The following is a 17,136-nucleotide window of genomic DNA, read 5'->3' as shown; positions in this document are numbered from 1 at the left end:
CTCTCAATTCAACCGCCGTTGTTCTTCGAATTGCTCGTATTAAAACGCTCCCTCATACGTCAACAAAGACCCATCAGTCCAACTCTACCAAGAGTACGCCCACAAGAGGTCTAGTCTGATTCATTCTTTTCCTCCACTATTTGGTCCACAATTGTGACTTCTCCATCGCTTACACTGTCTGATTCTTCATCGTCGTACAGGAGACAAGGCGCATAAACCATATCGCCATTCACAATAGCACTTATTTCGGCCTCCGCAGGGCTTGCGAAGAAGTGATGGTCACTGCGGAGTGTGAGACCCTGGCAGATGTATCCCATTGGCGTATGGGAAATATCTTGCCCCGGGCGACGTAAGTTCAGCCACTCCTGTAGGAAGGATAAAATACTTTCCACCTCGATTGAAGTGCTTTTCGGGAGTCGGTCACTTTCACTTGTGCGGCCAGAGCTAGCATGGATTCGATGCTGAAAATCTTGGCATTCCGCAAATGCCAAATAAAACCTCCCGGCTAAAATCCCAAGTTCGAATGGGAGCCAAGACGGTGGACTCCATTTGATAGGTAGACGAGGAAGTGAGTAGTAGTCTAGGCGGTTGAAATGAAGCATCCGTTTCGTGAAGGGCGCCGCATATAGGAGCAGGTGCGTAGGCGGGTCTGCCTGTTCGCGTAATATAGGAATGACCAACTCTGCTTCTTCTGGTATAATGACCAGGGCGACATCCGAACGCATGCTTAAAAGAACCCAGTTCACAGGACGCTGAAGAGTGTAATGTTAGTAAAAAGCGACGAAGCCTCTGCTGCTATCAGATGCTTGCAGTGGGCCCAGAGCTTACAATAAAGTTATCAGACTCATGTTCAGTACCCAGTCGAACAGTCCTAGCAAATTCAGGCGATAAGAAGACGTGGGATATCAATGAAAAGGTTTCAATCATCTGTTTCTTCCAGAGCCGAGTTGATGTTATGACAGTGCAAGCTTGCGGACAGACGTCGTCGCCACTGAGGAAGCCGGTTTCAACGAAATCTTGGATCACCTGATGCAATCCTGGAAACTCTAGAGCATGAATAAAACTTGGTCGCTGAAGCTCTCGTTCCTGCTCAACCTCATTGGCAACCTCGCGTTGTTGCTCTACTTCTTCCAATGCAGAAGGTAGCACAGACTCCCTGTCTGAGGTGGATGGATGGTACTTGTCCTCAAGGATGTCCACAAACCTTCTGAGCTTACCAAAAAGTTGAAGATTGCCCTCCAATTGAGATGCGATCTCATCACCTCTCAATATACGGGGTCCATACAGCTGCTCCAAGGTTCGCTGCTCTAGCTGCTGCAAGTACTTCAAATATGCTTTCCGGTGATCTATATTCGAGAGGAAGTCGTTAAAGGTCGCAGCGGCCTGCATTCGGTAACAAAAGTCATTACCCTGCCAAAGATACAGGGAATTTAACTGTCTGTTGGTGACACAAGTCTGATCAAGAAGCCAATTTATAACGTCAGCCGGATTCAGGTCTTCTCCTACTCTCTTGTCGCAAACGTCCTGGATACTCTGGTGGACCTCTGACGGAGCAAAAAACGTGACAGACTGGGTTGTGCTCAATTGTCGCAATCTCATCGCAGCTGCACAAGGAGTCAGTCATGTGTGTTAGATGGGTAATCATTAGATGTAGATGATACCTTGGACGGTATGATCCTTTGTCTGGTTCAGACTAAGCGTCAAAGCGCCCCTCGCGTCTTGTGGTAACTTGAGATCGGTACCCCGAGTATGAGCCTCATCTAAATACACTAGACAGTTCTTTATATTATCGGCGAAGGGGGTCGCAAGAAGAGGAATTGTCTTACCGGTCTGGTATTGTACCCATGGTTTGTTGTCTGCCCCAAAATACACCGCGGCCTACGCCTGGTCGTCTTCCTACAGCCATGTACGGACCAGGGTTTGATTGTCCATTTCGAGTATGAACGCACCGGCGTCAAGAAGAACGCGGATTTTGTTGTCTTTGAGACGGCGCAAAAGTCCTACTTCCGACAAACGCTTGCCGGCCAGGTCGATTGCTTGGATATACTGCCGATTTCTCGCATGCAAGAAGTAGGTGAGAACCTCGGCATTGGTATGCAATAGTGCAGGGAGATCATGCTGTTGCATTGTGAGGGGAAGTAGCCGGCGGTTATCATTTATACCGCTAAACCCAGTGGTGAGACCGGGACATTTGAACTCTCCCAGTTTTGACGAGATGGAGCGGGTCTAGAAGAGTGGAACATCCCATCCGGATGCTTAAAGCTTGACTTAGAATTGCTGCGCATGTGCTGGGAAAACGAAACGCCTGAGGTAGTGGTTTATGACCGTGGTAATCCAGCGTAAATGGCGCCAGATTTCACTTAATTGCTCTTTATCATCCATGTTGATAAGATTCCAATGGCGCAGACGATCAGGTAGAGTGACCGAGGACTGTATCCACCGATCATACTCCATAGCAGGATCATCGGAGCTCAACACAGCCTGCAGGCTCTGTCGAAGTTGGCCCTCGCTTAGACCCTGGTGGTAGAAAGCGAGGCAAGTCAATAGTATTGAAACATCTGGGTGACCCCATTCAGCTTGGTCTGAAGGCACCCCTTTGGCATGAAACAGAACCGCTATTGGATAGCGGTCCGGGTGAAGTCCATATTGAACATTCCATCTTTTCTTCAGGGCGAGAAGAAGAATGCCGTGGGCAAATAGCCCTCGTAGCAGATACACAATCTTTCGAACCTTGGGATTGTCCGGTATATCTTCGAAAAAGGATTTGACTGTCCGTGCTTCAACATCTTAGCAGGATATGATAGAGCGCAGGTTCTCGCGAGTTTGGCGCGGACAGACATGAGATAGGAGTATCCACGTCTGCCCGCTACAAGTTATTTCGACTAGCTTCCGAACCAGCTCAAGTTCAACATCAAGTTTGAGGAAATGGGCAATTAGGAACCCTTCATTCTTTCGCTCCACGATATCAACGCTTCTGGGAAAATTTCGAGCCAAACCTGGGAGTTCCCGCGCTACCAGGTTCAGGACTGTCATAATTACTTCCCAACGATCTGGATTTCCATCCAATGCGAGTTGTGAGCCACCTGGGTAAACCAACTAGGTTTTAACTGCTAAGGTGACGTCGCATTCATCAAGGACATCACGACAAACCCGATCCTTCCAGCGCTGAGCCTCAATCATGTAGGCAGCCTCAGTGAACTTGAAGTCTGAAAGTCGCTGGAGCCCACTAAGGCGGAAGGACAATATATTTTCAGGAATCTCCAGAATTACGCCTGCCCCATGAAGTATATCCTCATATAGCTTACGACATGCCTCGACGTGGCTTGGTGAAGTTGGTGTCCTCCGGGAAAAGGGAACGTGCGTGATCTCTTTGCTCAGCATCCCTCCTAGCCGGGCCTGGAGGACCTACGCTGTTTGTGATAACAGGGCCCGGGGAACAATGACCCTAGTCAGCATTTGGGTATCTGCCAATAAGCAGGCAACCATCGGTATAATCATTGAAGTTTTACCTTGGCCCATATTCATCTAAAGGACCGAGTTGGAGCCAGAACGGGGCGCAATTATCTCTTGAGCCACTATGACTTATTCAGGACGGATTTTCATGTTAGAGTCGATCTCTAATAGAAGCCAATCTGGGTATATAGAGGGACTCCAATTTCCACCTCTCCAGTTGGTGTACTCTTCACAAAGCTTTCCATTGTCCCGTTTCCCTAAGGCTTCCTTCATTCGAATCAATTGCTGCAACTTCACAACCTCCATCCCGTAGTCGAGTAGCGCGCCCTTCATGCCCGAGCCAAAGACACACTGAGATGTTGACCGAAGTTGCTCTAAAATAGACGTTGGCGTCAGCACAGGCCAAAGGTTGCCGGCCTCCAACCATGAATAGCCCAGTTCACCGCGCGCCAGTGATTCTGTAATTTGACAGAAGTGGCGGTCCACAGTCATACGAGCCCTCTTGATTTCGCCATTATACCACTTGACTTCTTCCACAAAATCAAGATCAAGCATTTTCACGGCCGCAACAGTCTTTGATTGCGCTCTCTTCAGAGCGGAGATGCTTTCTCTAAGATCGCCGCCGTACCTAGATCTGACTAGACAACTTGAAGGAACAAAACTCGATATGATGTGCTCCAACTCTGCAACCTCGGGTGTTGTATAAGTCTCCTGCTCTAGTGGAATCTGTGCCGGAACGGCCAACTTACCATCCATCCAACGTTCGAGAGAGCTGAGATCATAACGTAGCATCAGTCTAGAGCCGGGCTTCTGCAATAGCTGACTCGCATTGGGTATTGCGAAGTCCAGCATCGGTTGATCATCCTGTTCTTGATACGCTAAGAGGACGTGTTCAGGTGCCACGTCATTCACGTGTGCCCAATGGTCGTTAAGCACTGCCTGAACTTCTTTGATGTGATCCGACAACTGCAAGTTTTTGTACATCCGAATCCATTCCAATGAAATTGCCTCCATCGCCTTTTCGAGTTCTATATAGGTCAAATGAAAGCCATCAAGCGAGGGTGCAGAGCTCGGCCATTGCTTTACAAGGTGATTAGCAAACTCCTGGCACTCATGAGTACACGTAAGATCATATTGCTCTTTTGCATCTTTTTGCGCTTTCTTGGAAATGATCCTTGATCTCTTCCCTCGCAAACCTTGATAGGGCCTACAGAACGGTATGATATGAATCAAAATATTATCCGCGGACGGCTTTTCGCCCGCTCGAATGTTGGTAAAGGAGGAGAATGGAGGATAGGCAAGAACTTGGAGATCGTCTAAGAGAGCGAATGACACGATAGCTCTTAGTACTGTCATGTTGACTCCTTTCCCGAATGCCCTTAGACCTAGCTGGAACAAAATCTTTGCAATGTTGTCCGTTCGGCATTCCCGGCACAGCTAGACCAAGCTGCCCCATTCAAGAGCCAAATCAATGCTCAGGCACTCTTGTAGCGATCCTGATAGCGAGCTAGTATATCCGCCGATGATAGGCGAATTTCGTAATATTTTGATCAGATTTTCTATTGTTCGGAGCTTCGATGGTCGCCGGTGCAGCAAAAATACAATTTCGCGCACGTTGGAAGTACGTTTAGAGATACGCCAGCGATCCCGAGCAATGTACAGAGCATCCTGTGGGGGATCAAGGGATATATTGGGAGTCCCATTTCGCTCGAAAAGGGATCGTCGCCAACGGGACCGTTCCTGAAGATGAGACTCTGCAGATCGAGGGGCCACATTTGGATTGGCAGCATCAAAGTGGAATAGCGCAAGCTGTTCGGACTTAAATATAAGGCCACTTACCTCCGGCTCGTAGGAATCATTTTGAATAGATATGGTGAGGTCGGGATCCCAGTGTGCAGATTGCTGAAGCTTTTGGGTCTTTAGATAATACTCTCTCTGGGGAGTCAGACTCGAGATCTTGAGAAGTATATCGATAGTTCCAGCACTCAAAGGAGCCCAAGGTTTATAGAGCCCTGATTGTAGAGAACTGAGAGCCTCCTCGGTTCCTGTACGACCTGTAAGGGGATCTTGAATGAAACAGGAAGTGAAAGCATGTAATTGCGCTTTGTGGTAGAGAAGACGAGGCTGCGGTGGACTTATCAGCCGTCGAAGCACGTCATCGATTGAATATCTTGCATAGGATCCGGTGTTCTCGATAAATACGAGCACATGCATGTCATGGCGTTGGTACTGTATGTTACCCATGGTGGTGATTACACTTCTTTGCAATCGGTTGAATACGTTTCGAAGCACAATCATGCTCCGGAGCCTGTAGACAGTCCCTGGGTCCTGGTCTGGATCTACCTCTGCGAATAATTGTTGACACTGCAAGAGCCGTTTCCGGTTGACATGGAATGTGAGGTCCATGCGCTTTAACTCCACGCATAAGCTTCCATGGAAAGGTTGTATGACCGTTAACATATGGGGTTCTTCAAAGTGATGGAAAATTTGGGCCACAGTTTGGAATAGTCTGCTATGTGGGTCAACCAGAAAGGCTTGTCGATGTTGCGCTCTTCGACTGGTGAAGTCTAAGGTCGAACTACTCTTTTTCCAGATCCGTGGATGGCGGCGAATCTCCAGGATTTTGGAATCAATGTCAATCCAGTGAACACACCTCTCGGTCCAAGAACTAGGCAGATCCATCTGAAGGTCACTGCCAAATATCTGACGAGGAACAAGCTCTAGTACCCGGTCCAGCTTTAAGGCCCGGATCACCAGCTTACGCTGTCGGTACCCGAGGTGCACATGATGTCCTTCTTTCTTATTTGCAAGCATGTAGGTCATTCCGGGTAAGTTTGAGGGAAAGGCTACTAGCCTTTGGTTACCGAAAAGTTCGTTGAGTAGCTCGGAATCCCGTATTTCAGCCGGGAGCTTACCAAAAGCCTGCCCGTTAACAAGCAGATGGCCCTATCCCACGGGGGGTGGTGCAGTCAGCCTGACTGCAGGTGAGGGTTTTTCCTTAACTATGGGAGAAAAAGCTTGGCACGAGGCTGACTGCAAGTAAACTTTCTCGACCTGACTGCAGCTGCTTTTCTCGCTCCGATCGGGCTGAAAATTTAGGAAGTTATAAAAGACGTAGTTAAATACCCCCCATTTCACTTTTAGATCACGTAGTCAAATAGTTCTTAAGTAATTCGCGATTGAAAATCGGAGATAGTTTTGATGGGGTGCCGCCAACTAGGCTACTTAGGGTTGCGACCGGAGCCTAAGGCGTCACTTAGGGTTTTCGACGAATTGTATGACCTATCCCACGGGGGGTGGTGCAGTCTGGCAGACTACAGGTTAGGGTTTTTCCTTAACTATGGGAGCAAAAGCTTGGCGTTACCCAGACTGCAGGTTCTTTTTCGACGCCAGACTGCAGGTTTAATTTGACGTCCGATCAATCTGAAAACTTGGGAAGTTATAATGGACGTAGTAAAATATCCCCCATTTCAATTTTAGATTACGCAGTCATATAGTTAGTGAGTAATTCGTGGTTGAAAATCGGAGATCGTTTTGATGGGGTGCGGCCAACAAGGCTAGTTGGGGTTGCGACCGGAGCCTGAGGCGTCATATTAGGGTTTTAGACGAATTGCATAACCTCGATTATCTAGTCTACAAGGATTAGGAGGGGTAGGGAATAATTTAGGGGGTTTATACGATTCCTATTCATTCTTAAAACCACTTATAACCTTATTCACCCCGTGTTCAATATTAAGCATTCACTTCAATCCACTTCATTCTTCCACTTACGAGATATATATCTCCTATCAGCAAGAGAATATCAACTTTTTTACCTAGCATCTATTAAAAGGCTACGATGCAAGTAGGAATGATGACTGGTACGACCTATAACTATTCTACGTTGAACTACAGTGTAATTCTGAACCCCTCCATAGTTAAGAGAGCGGGAGCTAGGCTGAAAACCGACTAGCGTACACTGTTATTCAGGAAAACGGACACTGTTATTCAGAACTCTCCTCCTATCACTCACATACTATTTTTACTTTCTGAAGGCTGCATGGAAATCACAACAATCTTAATTCTAACTCTGCAAGTTTTGCAATCGCCGTATTCAAATTTGAGTGGTTTTATTCAAGACTGCTATTTCCGACTGTAGAATGTCTAGCCTTCCGACTATACTTACAACCACCCAACTCAAATATATTTCTGACCACAATCCAAGTAGAATACTAAGGAATTATATTAGTACCAAGTTAATATAGATTCAGGTCCTATCCTTTCTGAGTATATGATACCCTGTATTAAGCAGTTGTATACTATCACTACAGTGCCTTAATGTCTTACAATATCGGATTGCTCACATTTCTAACCAGTGTTATCACATTAATCCATAAACAGACTAGCGTACGGTGACATTCAGGGGAACCCATAATCATACTAATATCCACCATTCTACTTCTAATTAAATTTTATATATCCATACCATCTACTATTTTTACTAGATTCTACAATGTCACAATCTAATCACGATCATATAAATTCTGCCACGGAGCCTGAAATTAAGACTGATAACCCCTTGCCGTCGTATCTGCAAGTGCTACCGGAACTTAGGGTAGTCCTATGTATAACCCATGGTTCCTGCTATATTCGAACCAGTCTCTCTCGCCATCTTCGTGACAAACATCATATTGAGAGTCAACAGCGGCAAACCATCGAGTCCGTACGAGAATTAGCTTGCGTGGCACAATACAGTACTGGAGTCATCTAGCCTCAAGATAGGATTTGTGAGATTCGCGGGTTGCCGACCGTGCTCGGGTTCATCTACCACTTCCCCGATTGCGACGTTCGCTCTACTAGCAAGGACCGGATCCGCCAACATTATAATAAGCATCATCAGTGGTAGGTCGCGCAGCAGGGGGCGATTCCATGGCATAAGGCCTTTATGCAGACGCTCTTTCTCTAGAAACAAAGCCAACAGTACTTTGCTGTGGTTCTTACCGACCAGATTCCGACCTCCAACCCTCAATATATATATCGGCATACCAACGCTCCTACTTATGTACCACCATCTAGTTCCGAGACACCCCCTTCGTCAGCTCTCACCGGCGATACATGGAAACAGATCATAGGCCGATACCAGAAGAGTCTCTCTCAATCATCGCGGAAGTCCATCGCCGCAGCGCGCCATATATCCGAGGTCACTCCCTTTATGAAGCGGGCCGGTATCCATATCCACCTTGAAGGGCTCGAGGTCAAAGATCTTGGTCCTAGCTATCGAACACCACGACAGGACCAGGAGGCTTTACTTTTTGTTATTTGCGAAAGCGTCCAACGTGTTCTCGAGGGAGCAATGGCGGTCTTGGTATATGACCAAGATATAGAGGTACGCCAGCTTAGTCGCCGTAACGCACGGCTTCTCAACACTTTTGCCTGGGGAGAAACATCCTAGGACCCCCTCTCCGATCTCTAGAATGAACGTACGCGACAGAGATATATCACTACCTGGTAGCAGCTGGTATGCTACTGGGAGCGCGTCGTAGAGCAGCAGCAACTCCGGGACAATCTCTTTCAAGCTAGTACGCGGTAGCTTGAGGTATGGGTCGAAGTAACCGAGATCGTAAGTCAGATTGTGGATCTTAGTGGGTCTGAGGTCGATAGTCCGTATAGGGAGGATCTGCGCGCCCGGCTAGATCATGCCGTACTTCAATTCAGCCTTGCTATCATCTAGTACCCGGTTTCTCGTCGAAAGTTTGATTTAGTCCTTGTTTCCTATGCCGTGGTTCGCTTCTAGAGCCCTACGCAAGGAGCATGGCTCGCGATTGGGAACTATATATCTATACTATCGCAGTTGATCTACGACTGTCAGATAGTCATCCTTGCGTCTGTGTTGGTAGAGACGGTAGAGGGTAAGGATGCGGAGATAAGTACTATGATTATTGCGATCCGGGACGAATGGTTGTTGAACGATACCGACGGTCCTCTATCGGAGCTGCTCGAGAACCGACTGCTCGGGTTCCGTATCAGTTAGACCGAGGTCCCCCCGGCCTAGATCCGCTAGTATGCCGATGGTTAGACTCTGGTCTGGTCAGATATAGTCTTTCACCTCTCCGATATCCGCGAGATCATCTTTCAGCGGATTGCAGAGGCCCGGCGGATTCTCGAGGTTGAGCTTTGTCTCAGTGGGCGCTCTAGCCTAGCATCGGAGATCCCGACTATCGCGTATGATAAGCTAGTCGATAATTGGGACGCCACTGCGCTAGGCCAGTCATTTATCACCGATTCGCGCAATACGTGCCATCTGGACCCGGTTAAGGACTAGCTAATCACTCGGGTTGGTAGGACGCCTACCCTATTCCACACATTCTAGTCGTAGAATGCCGAGGGTCATTAGGTTGTGTCCGCCGATGCGACTTAGCAGTACGAGAACGCTGTCTAGCAGTTTCTCCGGGTGGTTATAGTCCCGTTCTTTCTCGGTTCAGGGCAGCAAGGACGTCGTACTGAGTTTATTGGCCTTCGGTGGCGGAACACCACGTTGACCACGCGCGATCTCTTCCTCCACGATGGATAGATGCTTTTCATCCTTAGCTACTATAAGTCACGGAATCAGACCAACGCCTCCCGCTAGCCTGTCCGATTCCTACTACCCGAGGTTAGGCAGCTTATCACGCAATATCTTGCCATCGTGAATCCCTTCCGAGAGTTCCTCCAGCAGGAGACCGGGGGACCCAAGCCGTCCGACTATCTCTAGTCTCAGGGCACTGACCCGTGGCCTACTAATACCATGACCCAGGTCATTATCGAGGCCGGTAAGCTAGTCCTAGGGAAGCATATCCATATCAAAGCTTGGCGGCAGATCACAGTCGGTATTGCACGGCGGAAATTCGCGGATATAGATACAAATCTGCTAATCGAAGAAGCGGCCGGAGAGGATGGTGATAAGACGGATACGGTCTAGGGGAGCATATCCGATACGCTTCACTGGCAGGCCAGCCATACGCCGCGTACGGGAAATCGGGCCTATAGAGGAACAGTGAACTTCCGTGGTAGGCTTACCGATGCTGGGCTGCAAGAGTTTCGGCACATTAGTCAAGTCTAGCATCGGTTCGTTCGTAACCCTATCAATTTTCAGCCGGCTTCCGCCACCCCGCAACGCTTCCAGGCCACGACCGCGTAGGAATAGGAGGTAGCTAAAGGGCCACGAAGCGAGCGCTGTCAGCCCAGCAATACCCCTAGTGGGAGTCGTCGGACTACTGGCAGTGGATTTAGTACACCGTCTAAGAGACCCTAGGAGGTGGATACCGAGTCCCCGATCATCCAGCGTATTGCACGGCGGAAGGCTCCCACCCGGAATCGACGAGTATAGCGAATGGACGAGGCCCAAGAGATTCTTCAGCGGATGTACGGTGCGGATGCTGAGTACCGCTCCCCTAAACAACGACAGGCGATAGAACACATCTTGGCAGGTTCTAGCCAGGTACTAACGGTTCTACGAACCAGCGAGGGAAAGAGCTTACTCTACCTACTTCCTTGCTAGTTACCTACGGCCGGTACCACGATCCTTATTTTACCGCTTGTGGTGTTGAAGACGGAGATCCAACGGCGGTGCGCGGAGGCCGGGATCGAGGCTCATATCTGGGGTCCGGGATCTGTCCCTAGTCGATTACACTCCTATCCCTTGATCGTGGCCTCGGTTGAACAGGCGGTTCGACCACGATTTCGAGAGTTTCTCCACCGATTGTATATTGCGAATGAACTGGACCGCGTCGTTTTCGATAAGTGCCATATGATCCTGACTACCGTGGAATACCGACCTACGATAGCCTTGCTCCCCAGGATCCGGGAGCTTACGTGCCAGATAGTATTTCTTACCGGAACGATGCCACCTAGTAGGGTACCGGAGTTTGAAGAAGCCATATTACTTCGCGGAGCACGTATGGTCCGGGGCCCGACGACGCGGCAAGACATATACTACCAAGTTAGCATATGTCCCCCAAAGTAGGACTTGGTACGAGAGTTTGCGGTGCCGGGGATTCAGCAGGGTATTGGGCTTCTCGGAAGTAGCGAGCGTATGATTATCTACTGCTACGCTAAGGATATGGCCGAAGAGGTTGCCCAGCTTATCCGGGCGCCCGTCTATTATTCTGCTTCTGGTAGCACCGAGGACAAGGCGGCAGTCCTCTAGCAGTGGCGGGATAGCAAGCCGCCGTATATCGTGGCTACCTCTGCATTTGGGATAGGAATCGATTACCCCCGAGTGCGGTAGGTGGTTCACGTTGGGGTCCTATAGACGCTGATCGACTTTACGCAAGAGGTCGGCCGGGCTGGGCGCGATGGTCAAGGGGGGCGATCCGTCGTGCTCGTCCCGACTAGATGGAAACCTCGAAAGGACATACGGCCTATGAAGGCTGGGGATAGAGATCGCGCGCTCGACGGGTATATCGGCACTACGAGATGCCGGGCTTACGAACTGTCGCAGTATCTGGACGACGGGGGAATGGTATGTCGGCCTAGGGCAGCCATGTGCGATAATTGCAACCGGGCCGGGGAGCAACCTACCTCCCAAGTAATAGACGGGCGACACGATTAGGGTCGAGAGGAAGATAATCTCCAGGATCTCGAGTGTGGACGAGATTTACTCCGGGGCCAGATCCGGCAGCAGGCATAGGGGCTTGCTGACTACTAAAAGGGAATTGAGTTATGGCGGGGGGTATATATGATTTGTTACCATCTCCCGCGGGTGGCATCCGGACAGGAGGGCCACACACGATACTCGATGGAGCAGTGTGGGAATAAGTAGCGGTATCGTTACTTTGATTCGAAGAAAAAGGCCAACAGGCACGGGAAGAGCCGCGGGGGGTGGTTCAGCGGATATAGTAGTTGCTATCAGTGCTTCTAGCCCCAAAGGATCTACGACCAGCGGTGGCGAGGGGGATGCGAATTCCCTGATTTAGTATTACCGCTATATTGGGCAGTGTTTCAGAAGAATAGATAGGCTGCAGAATTCCTAGATAGACTTGGGGGGAGTGAAGTGAAGGGAGATAAGGTGGAATATATGCTATGGCTCGGGGGTGAGCGGCGGATGTTTGGGGAACGGAGTTCGAATGCAATTGCGGTGGTAGAGTGTATGCTACAGCAGATGAGCGGCGAAATGCCAAGGTAAAGGGGACTTATACTCCTCCATAAGTGAGTTTCGGTTATACTATTATCGGGGATGATATTAGCGAATATAGTAGAGGAGTAATTCAATCTACCGTAGAGGCTTATATAACCCTTGTATAAGGGTGGGGTTCGAGGAAATGCAAGATAGGTAGTATATCTAGCACTGTATTCACAAACGCTATGTCAGTTCGAGGGTTCCTATAACTATTCTACGTTGAACTATAGTGTAATTCTAAACCCCTCCATAGTTAAGAGAGCGGGAGCTAGGCTGAAAACCGACTAGCGTACACTGTTATTCAGGAAAACGGACACTGTTATTCAGAACTCTCCTCCTATCACTCACATACTATTTTTACTTTCTGAAGGCTGCATAGAAATCACAACAATCTTAATTCTAACTCTGCAAGTTTTGCAATCGCCGTATTCAAATTTGAGTGGTTTTATTTAAGACTGCTATTTCCGACTGTAGAATGTCTAGCCTTCCGACTATACTTAGAACCACCTAACTCAAATATATTTCTAACCACAATCCAAGTAGAATACTAAGGAATTATATTAGTACCAAGTTAATACAGATTTAGGTCCTATCCTTTCTAAGTATATAATACCCTATATTAAGCAGTTGTATACTATCACTACAGTACCTTAATATCTTACAATATCGGATTGCTCACATTTCTAACCAGTGTTATCATATTAATCCATAAACAGACTAGCGTACGGTGACATTTAGGGGAACCTATAATTATACTAATATCCACTATTCTACTTCTAATTAAATTTATATATCTATACCATCTACTATTTTTACTAGATTCTATAATGTCACAATCTAATCACGATCATATAAATTCTGCCACGGAGCCTAAAATTAAGACTAATAACCCCTTGCCGTCGTATCTATAAGTGCTACCGGAACTTAGGGTAGTCCTATATATAACCTATAGTTCCTACTATATTCGAACCAGTCTCTCTCGCTATCTTCGTAACAAATATTATATTAAGAGTCAATAGCGGCAAACCATCGAGTCCGTACGAGAATTAGCTTACGTAGCACAATATAGCACTAGAGTTATCTAGCCTCAAGATAGGATTTATAAGATTCGCGGGTTGCCGACCGTACTCGGGTTTATCTACCACTTCCCCGATTGCGACGTTCGCTCTACTAGTAAGGACCGGATCCGCCAATATTATAATAAGTATTATTAGTGGTAGGTCGCGTAGTAGGGGGCGATTCTATGGTATAAGGCCTTTATATAGACGCTCTTTCTCTAGAAACAAAGCTAATAGTACTTTGCTATAGTTCTTACCGACTAGATTCCGACCTCCAACCCTTAATATATATATCGGCATACTAACGCTCCTACTTATATACCACCATCTAGTTCCGAGATACCCCCTTCGTCAGCTCTTACCGGCGATATATAGAAATAGATCATAGGCCGATACTAGAAGAGTCTCTCTCAATTATCGCGGAAGTCTATCGCCGCAGCGCGCTATATATCCGAGGTCACTCCCTTTATAAAGCGGGCCGGTATCTATATCTACCTTAAAGGGCTCGAGGTCAAAGATCTTAGTCCTAGCTATCGAATACCACGATAGGACTAGGAGGCTTTACTTTTTATTATTTGCGAAAGCGTCTAACGTATTCTCGAGGGAGCAATAGCGGTCTTAGTATATGACTAAGATATAGAGGTACGCTAGCTTAGTCGCTGTAACGCACGGCTTCTCAACACTTTTGCCTAGGGAGAAATATCCTAGGACCCCCTCTCCGATCTCTAGAATAAACGTACTGTTACGCACTTGCTTCTAGGTCGTCGCTATGTTAGAAGATTCCCTAGGTTATACTTGCCTTGTTGTTACGCACTTGCTTCCGGGTCGTCGCTATGTTAGAAGATTCTCTGGGTTATACTTGCCTTGTCTTGCTGACTTCCAACCTCAACGATCTGTCTCTCAACTGTACCGTTGCCTAATAGGCCTTATACGGGCTAAGTCCTTTCGAGGGTATCGAGGAGCGATGCCAAGTAGAGCGCCGAGTTAGTCTATACCGAGATATAGGCCTTCCCGTGGTGTTGTCAAGTTATAATCAAGTTATACGAGTCACAAAGGTTTCTGAATAGTAGACACAAGTAACAATGTTGGATTGAACACGAAGAACTAAACTAGATATATGAGGTCCTATATATATCCCGAGTTCTTCCTGTAGATGAGTAGAAAGTAGAACAGTAGAACTGTTCTACTCGACGACTGTCGACTGTTCTACTACTTGTATGATCACGTGATGATCATGTCATTGGTTATTGCGGTAATCACGGAGACGGTGAGTCGGGGGCCGAAAGTGGCCTTTCTCTTACCGTCACTCAGCGTTGTGGTATAATCTGGGTGATGGTAAATCAAGGGCCGAAAAAGGCGCCTACCTTGTTCGTCCAATCGTATCTCCCTGCTCGCTTGTCACGTGATCCGGTGGGTCGGTCGATCGACTGGTTCATGACCGCCCATCAACAAGTTGCGGCCCTATATTGATTAGTGCCTGGTATGTCCGTAACATCACCTCCCCCTCCCTAGGAGTTTCGTCCTCGAGACTCATAAATCTGCGGTCCCCCCGGTCGAGTGGTGAGTTTCTCTTTTCTTTCTCAAATAATACGTCCTCGCCATGCCCAAACGCAAAGCTAACTTTTTTCCTAAGTGTCCTACAAAATCCCCTTGTTCCTCGACCGTTATCCATAACCGTTAAGCCGATTACATCGAGCTCAATAGTCTGGTCACTTCCACCCCGTGCAACCACTGTCGCGACGCTGGTATTGACTATATGATGGATCGCACCGATAAGTACTCCAAATGTGCGTCGTGCACTCGTGCTAGTCGGGTGTGTAAACGAGAGTTCCACACCAATAACGAATGGGATCTGTTGAAGTCTGCAGAACAGAAAATTGCGGATAGTCTTTCCGCCGCTGATGACGAGTTGGAGCTCTTGGAACCTGAACTAAAACTGGTTCAAGATCGTTTGGCTGAAATTCAAAACAAGATCAATAAAACACTTGCGCGCCATACGCGTTTGCGAAAACAACAAAAGTTCTTAAAGGAACGTGGTTTCAAAATGTCAAAACATGATACTGAGCTGCTCAAAATTCTCGATGAACAACAATCGTCCCTAGAGTAGGCTACTCCTTCTGCTCTTAATCTCGAGCAGCTTACCGCTACTGCCGAGAATCCGAACTTTGATTAGATACTAGCGGAGATAGCTAGTCTCCCTGCATCTTTCTAGGACGGTATATCCGTTGATGCGACCGGTTTCTCTGGAAGTACTGTTGGCGGGTTGCCTTCACCTGATCCTCGTATTGTTGAACCATCTGGGGGCAGTCCCTCAGGTTCTCGATAGGTTCCCATATATTTTCCGAGGTATCGTATCCCTTCCACTTCACCAGGTAGTGGGGTTTCCCACTGATCTTTTGTCCGTCTAGGATTTCCTCGACCTCATATTCATCTTCGCTTTCTATTTCGATTTGCACGTTTGTAGCGGTTTTGGCGTTTTGTGGTGCTAGTTCGAGTAGCGAAATATGAAACACTGGATAGAGTCTTTTCATGCTTTCTAGCAACTTTAAGCGGTAGTTGACTGGTCCCAATTTTTCTTCGATCGCAAATAGTCCTAGCCGTAGGTGATCCAATTTGTTGCTAGGTCGCTTGGTTTTGATATTGCGGCGTAAAAGATAAACCTTTTCCCCCTTCTTTAGGTCAGGTCCCTCCTTGTGTTGTCGGTCGTAGTACATTTTCATTCGCAATCCTAGGAATTCGATATCTCTGGCTAACTATAGGTGCAGTTGTTTGAGTCCTCCGGCCAGAATCCTTGATGATTCTGCCGTTGGTCGTTTGCTAATAGGATCTCCCATGATCCTTGGGTAGTAACCGTAATTCGCAAAAAACGGTGTCTCACCGGTCGTTGAGTGAACTGCGTTGTTGTACGCTAGTTGAGCCATTGGTAACAGTGATGCCTAGTCGTCCTATTGATAATTCACATAGCACCTCAAGTACTGTTTGATGGTCTGATTCACTCTTTCTATTTGTCCGTTGGTTTGTGGATAGTAGGCCGTTGAGAGTCTAAGCTCTATTCCCATTTGATCCGCAAATGACTACCACATATTTGATGTGAACAGTTTATCCCGGTCGGACGTAATCTTGCTAGGTATTCCGTGGTTCGAGAACACATACTAAATAAGCAGGCTTGCTATCTGCTCAGCGGTGATGGTTTCAGACGTTGGGATCATATATAAGTATTTAGTGACCCTCTCAACGACAACCATAATCATATCGCAATTATCTGACTCCGGCAGTTTTGTGATAAAGTCAATGGTGATCTAATCCCACGGCTGGGATGGTGTCTCCGATAGTTGCATCTCTCCATAGGGTAAGTGTCGACTCGGTTTGTTTCGTTGACACGTATCACACTGTTGAATGTAGAATCGTACTTTTCTCAATATATTGGGAAAATAGTAGTTTCTGGTGATCTATTCCATGGTTTTTTCAATACCCATATGCCCATATGTT

General features: G+C 47.5%; 4 protein-coding genes across 4 annotated transcripts; 1 reads left to right on the top strand and 3 right to left on the bottom strand.

Moving 5' to 3' along the window:
• Positions 1–110: 110 nt before the first annotated feature.
• N7511_008527 (uncharacterized protein) lies at positions 111–2,127 on the bottom strand (the record flags this gene model as incomplete). Its single annotated transcript, XM_057130904.1, has 3 exons — positions 111–752; positions 829–1,346; positions 1,911–2,127. 3 exons carry the CDS (start codon positions 2,125–2,127, stop codon positions 111–113), a joined length of 1,377 nt encoding a protein of 458 aa, XP_056978892.1.
• A 1,455-nt stretch (positions 2,128–3,582) lies between these two features.
• N7511_008526 (uncharacterized protein) lies at positions 3,583–4,467 on the bottom strand (the record flags this gene model as incomplete). Its single annotated transcript, XM_057130903.1, has 1 exon — positions 3,583–4,467. The coding sequence occupies one exon, from the start codon at positions 4,465–4,467 to the stop codon at positions 3,583–3,585; it is 885 nt and encodes a 294-aa protein (XP_056978891.1).
• Positions 4,468–4,890: 423 nt separating this feature from the next.
• Positions 4,891–6,276, bottom strand: N7511_008525 (uncharacterized protein; the record flags this gene model as incomplete). The annotated part of the gene is made up of 1 exon (XM_057130902.1): positions 4,891–6,276. One exon carries the CDS (start codon positions 6,274–6,276, stop codon positions 4,891–4,893), a length of 1,386 nt encoding a protein of 461 aa, XP_056978890.1.
• Positions 6,277–15,406: 9,130 nt separating this feature from the next.
• On the top strand, positions 15,407–15,754 carry N7511_008524 (uncharacterized protein; the record flags this gene model as incomplete). Its single annotated transcript, XM_057130901.1, has 1 exon — positions 15,407–15,754. One exon carries the CDS (start codon positions 15,407–15,409, stop codon positions 15,752–15,754), a length of 348 nt encoding a protein of 115 aa, XP_056978889.1.
• Between the last annotated feature and the right edge of the window lie 1,382 nt (positions 15,755–17,136).

This window comes from Penicillium nucicola (genome assembly GCF_028828085.1).
Source record: "Penicillium nucicola strain IBT 29836 chromosome Unknown utg000010l, whole genome shotgun sequence".
Lineage (NCBI taxonomy): Eukaryota > Fungi > Ascomycota > Eurotiomycetes > Eurotiales > Aspergillaceae > Penicillium > Penicillium nucicola.
The sequence above is the reverse complement of the archived record's forward strand: the minus strand, read 5'-3'. Positions and strand labels throughout refer to the sequence as shown.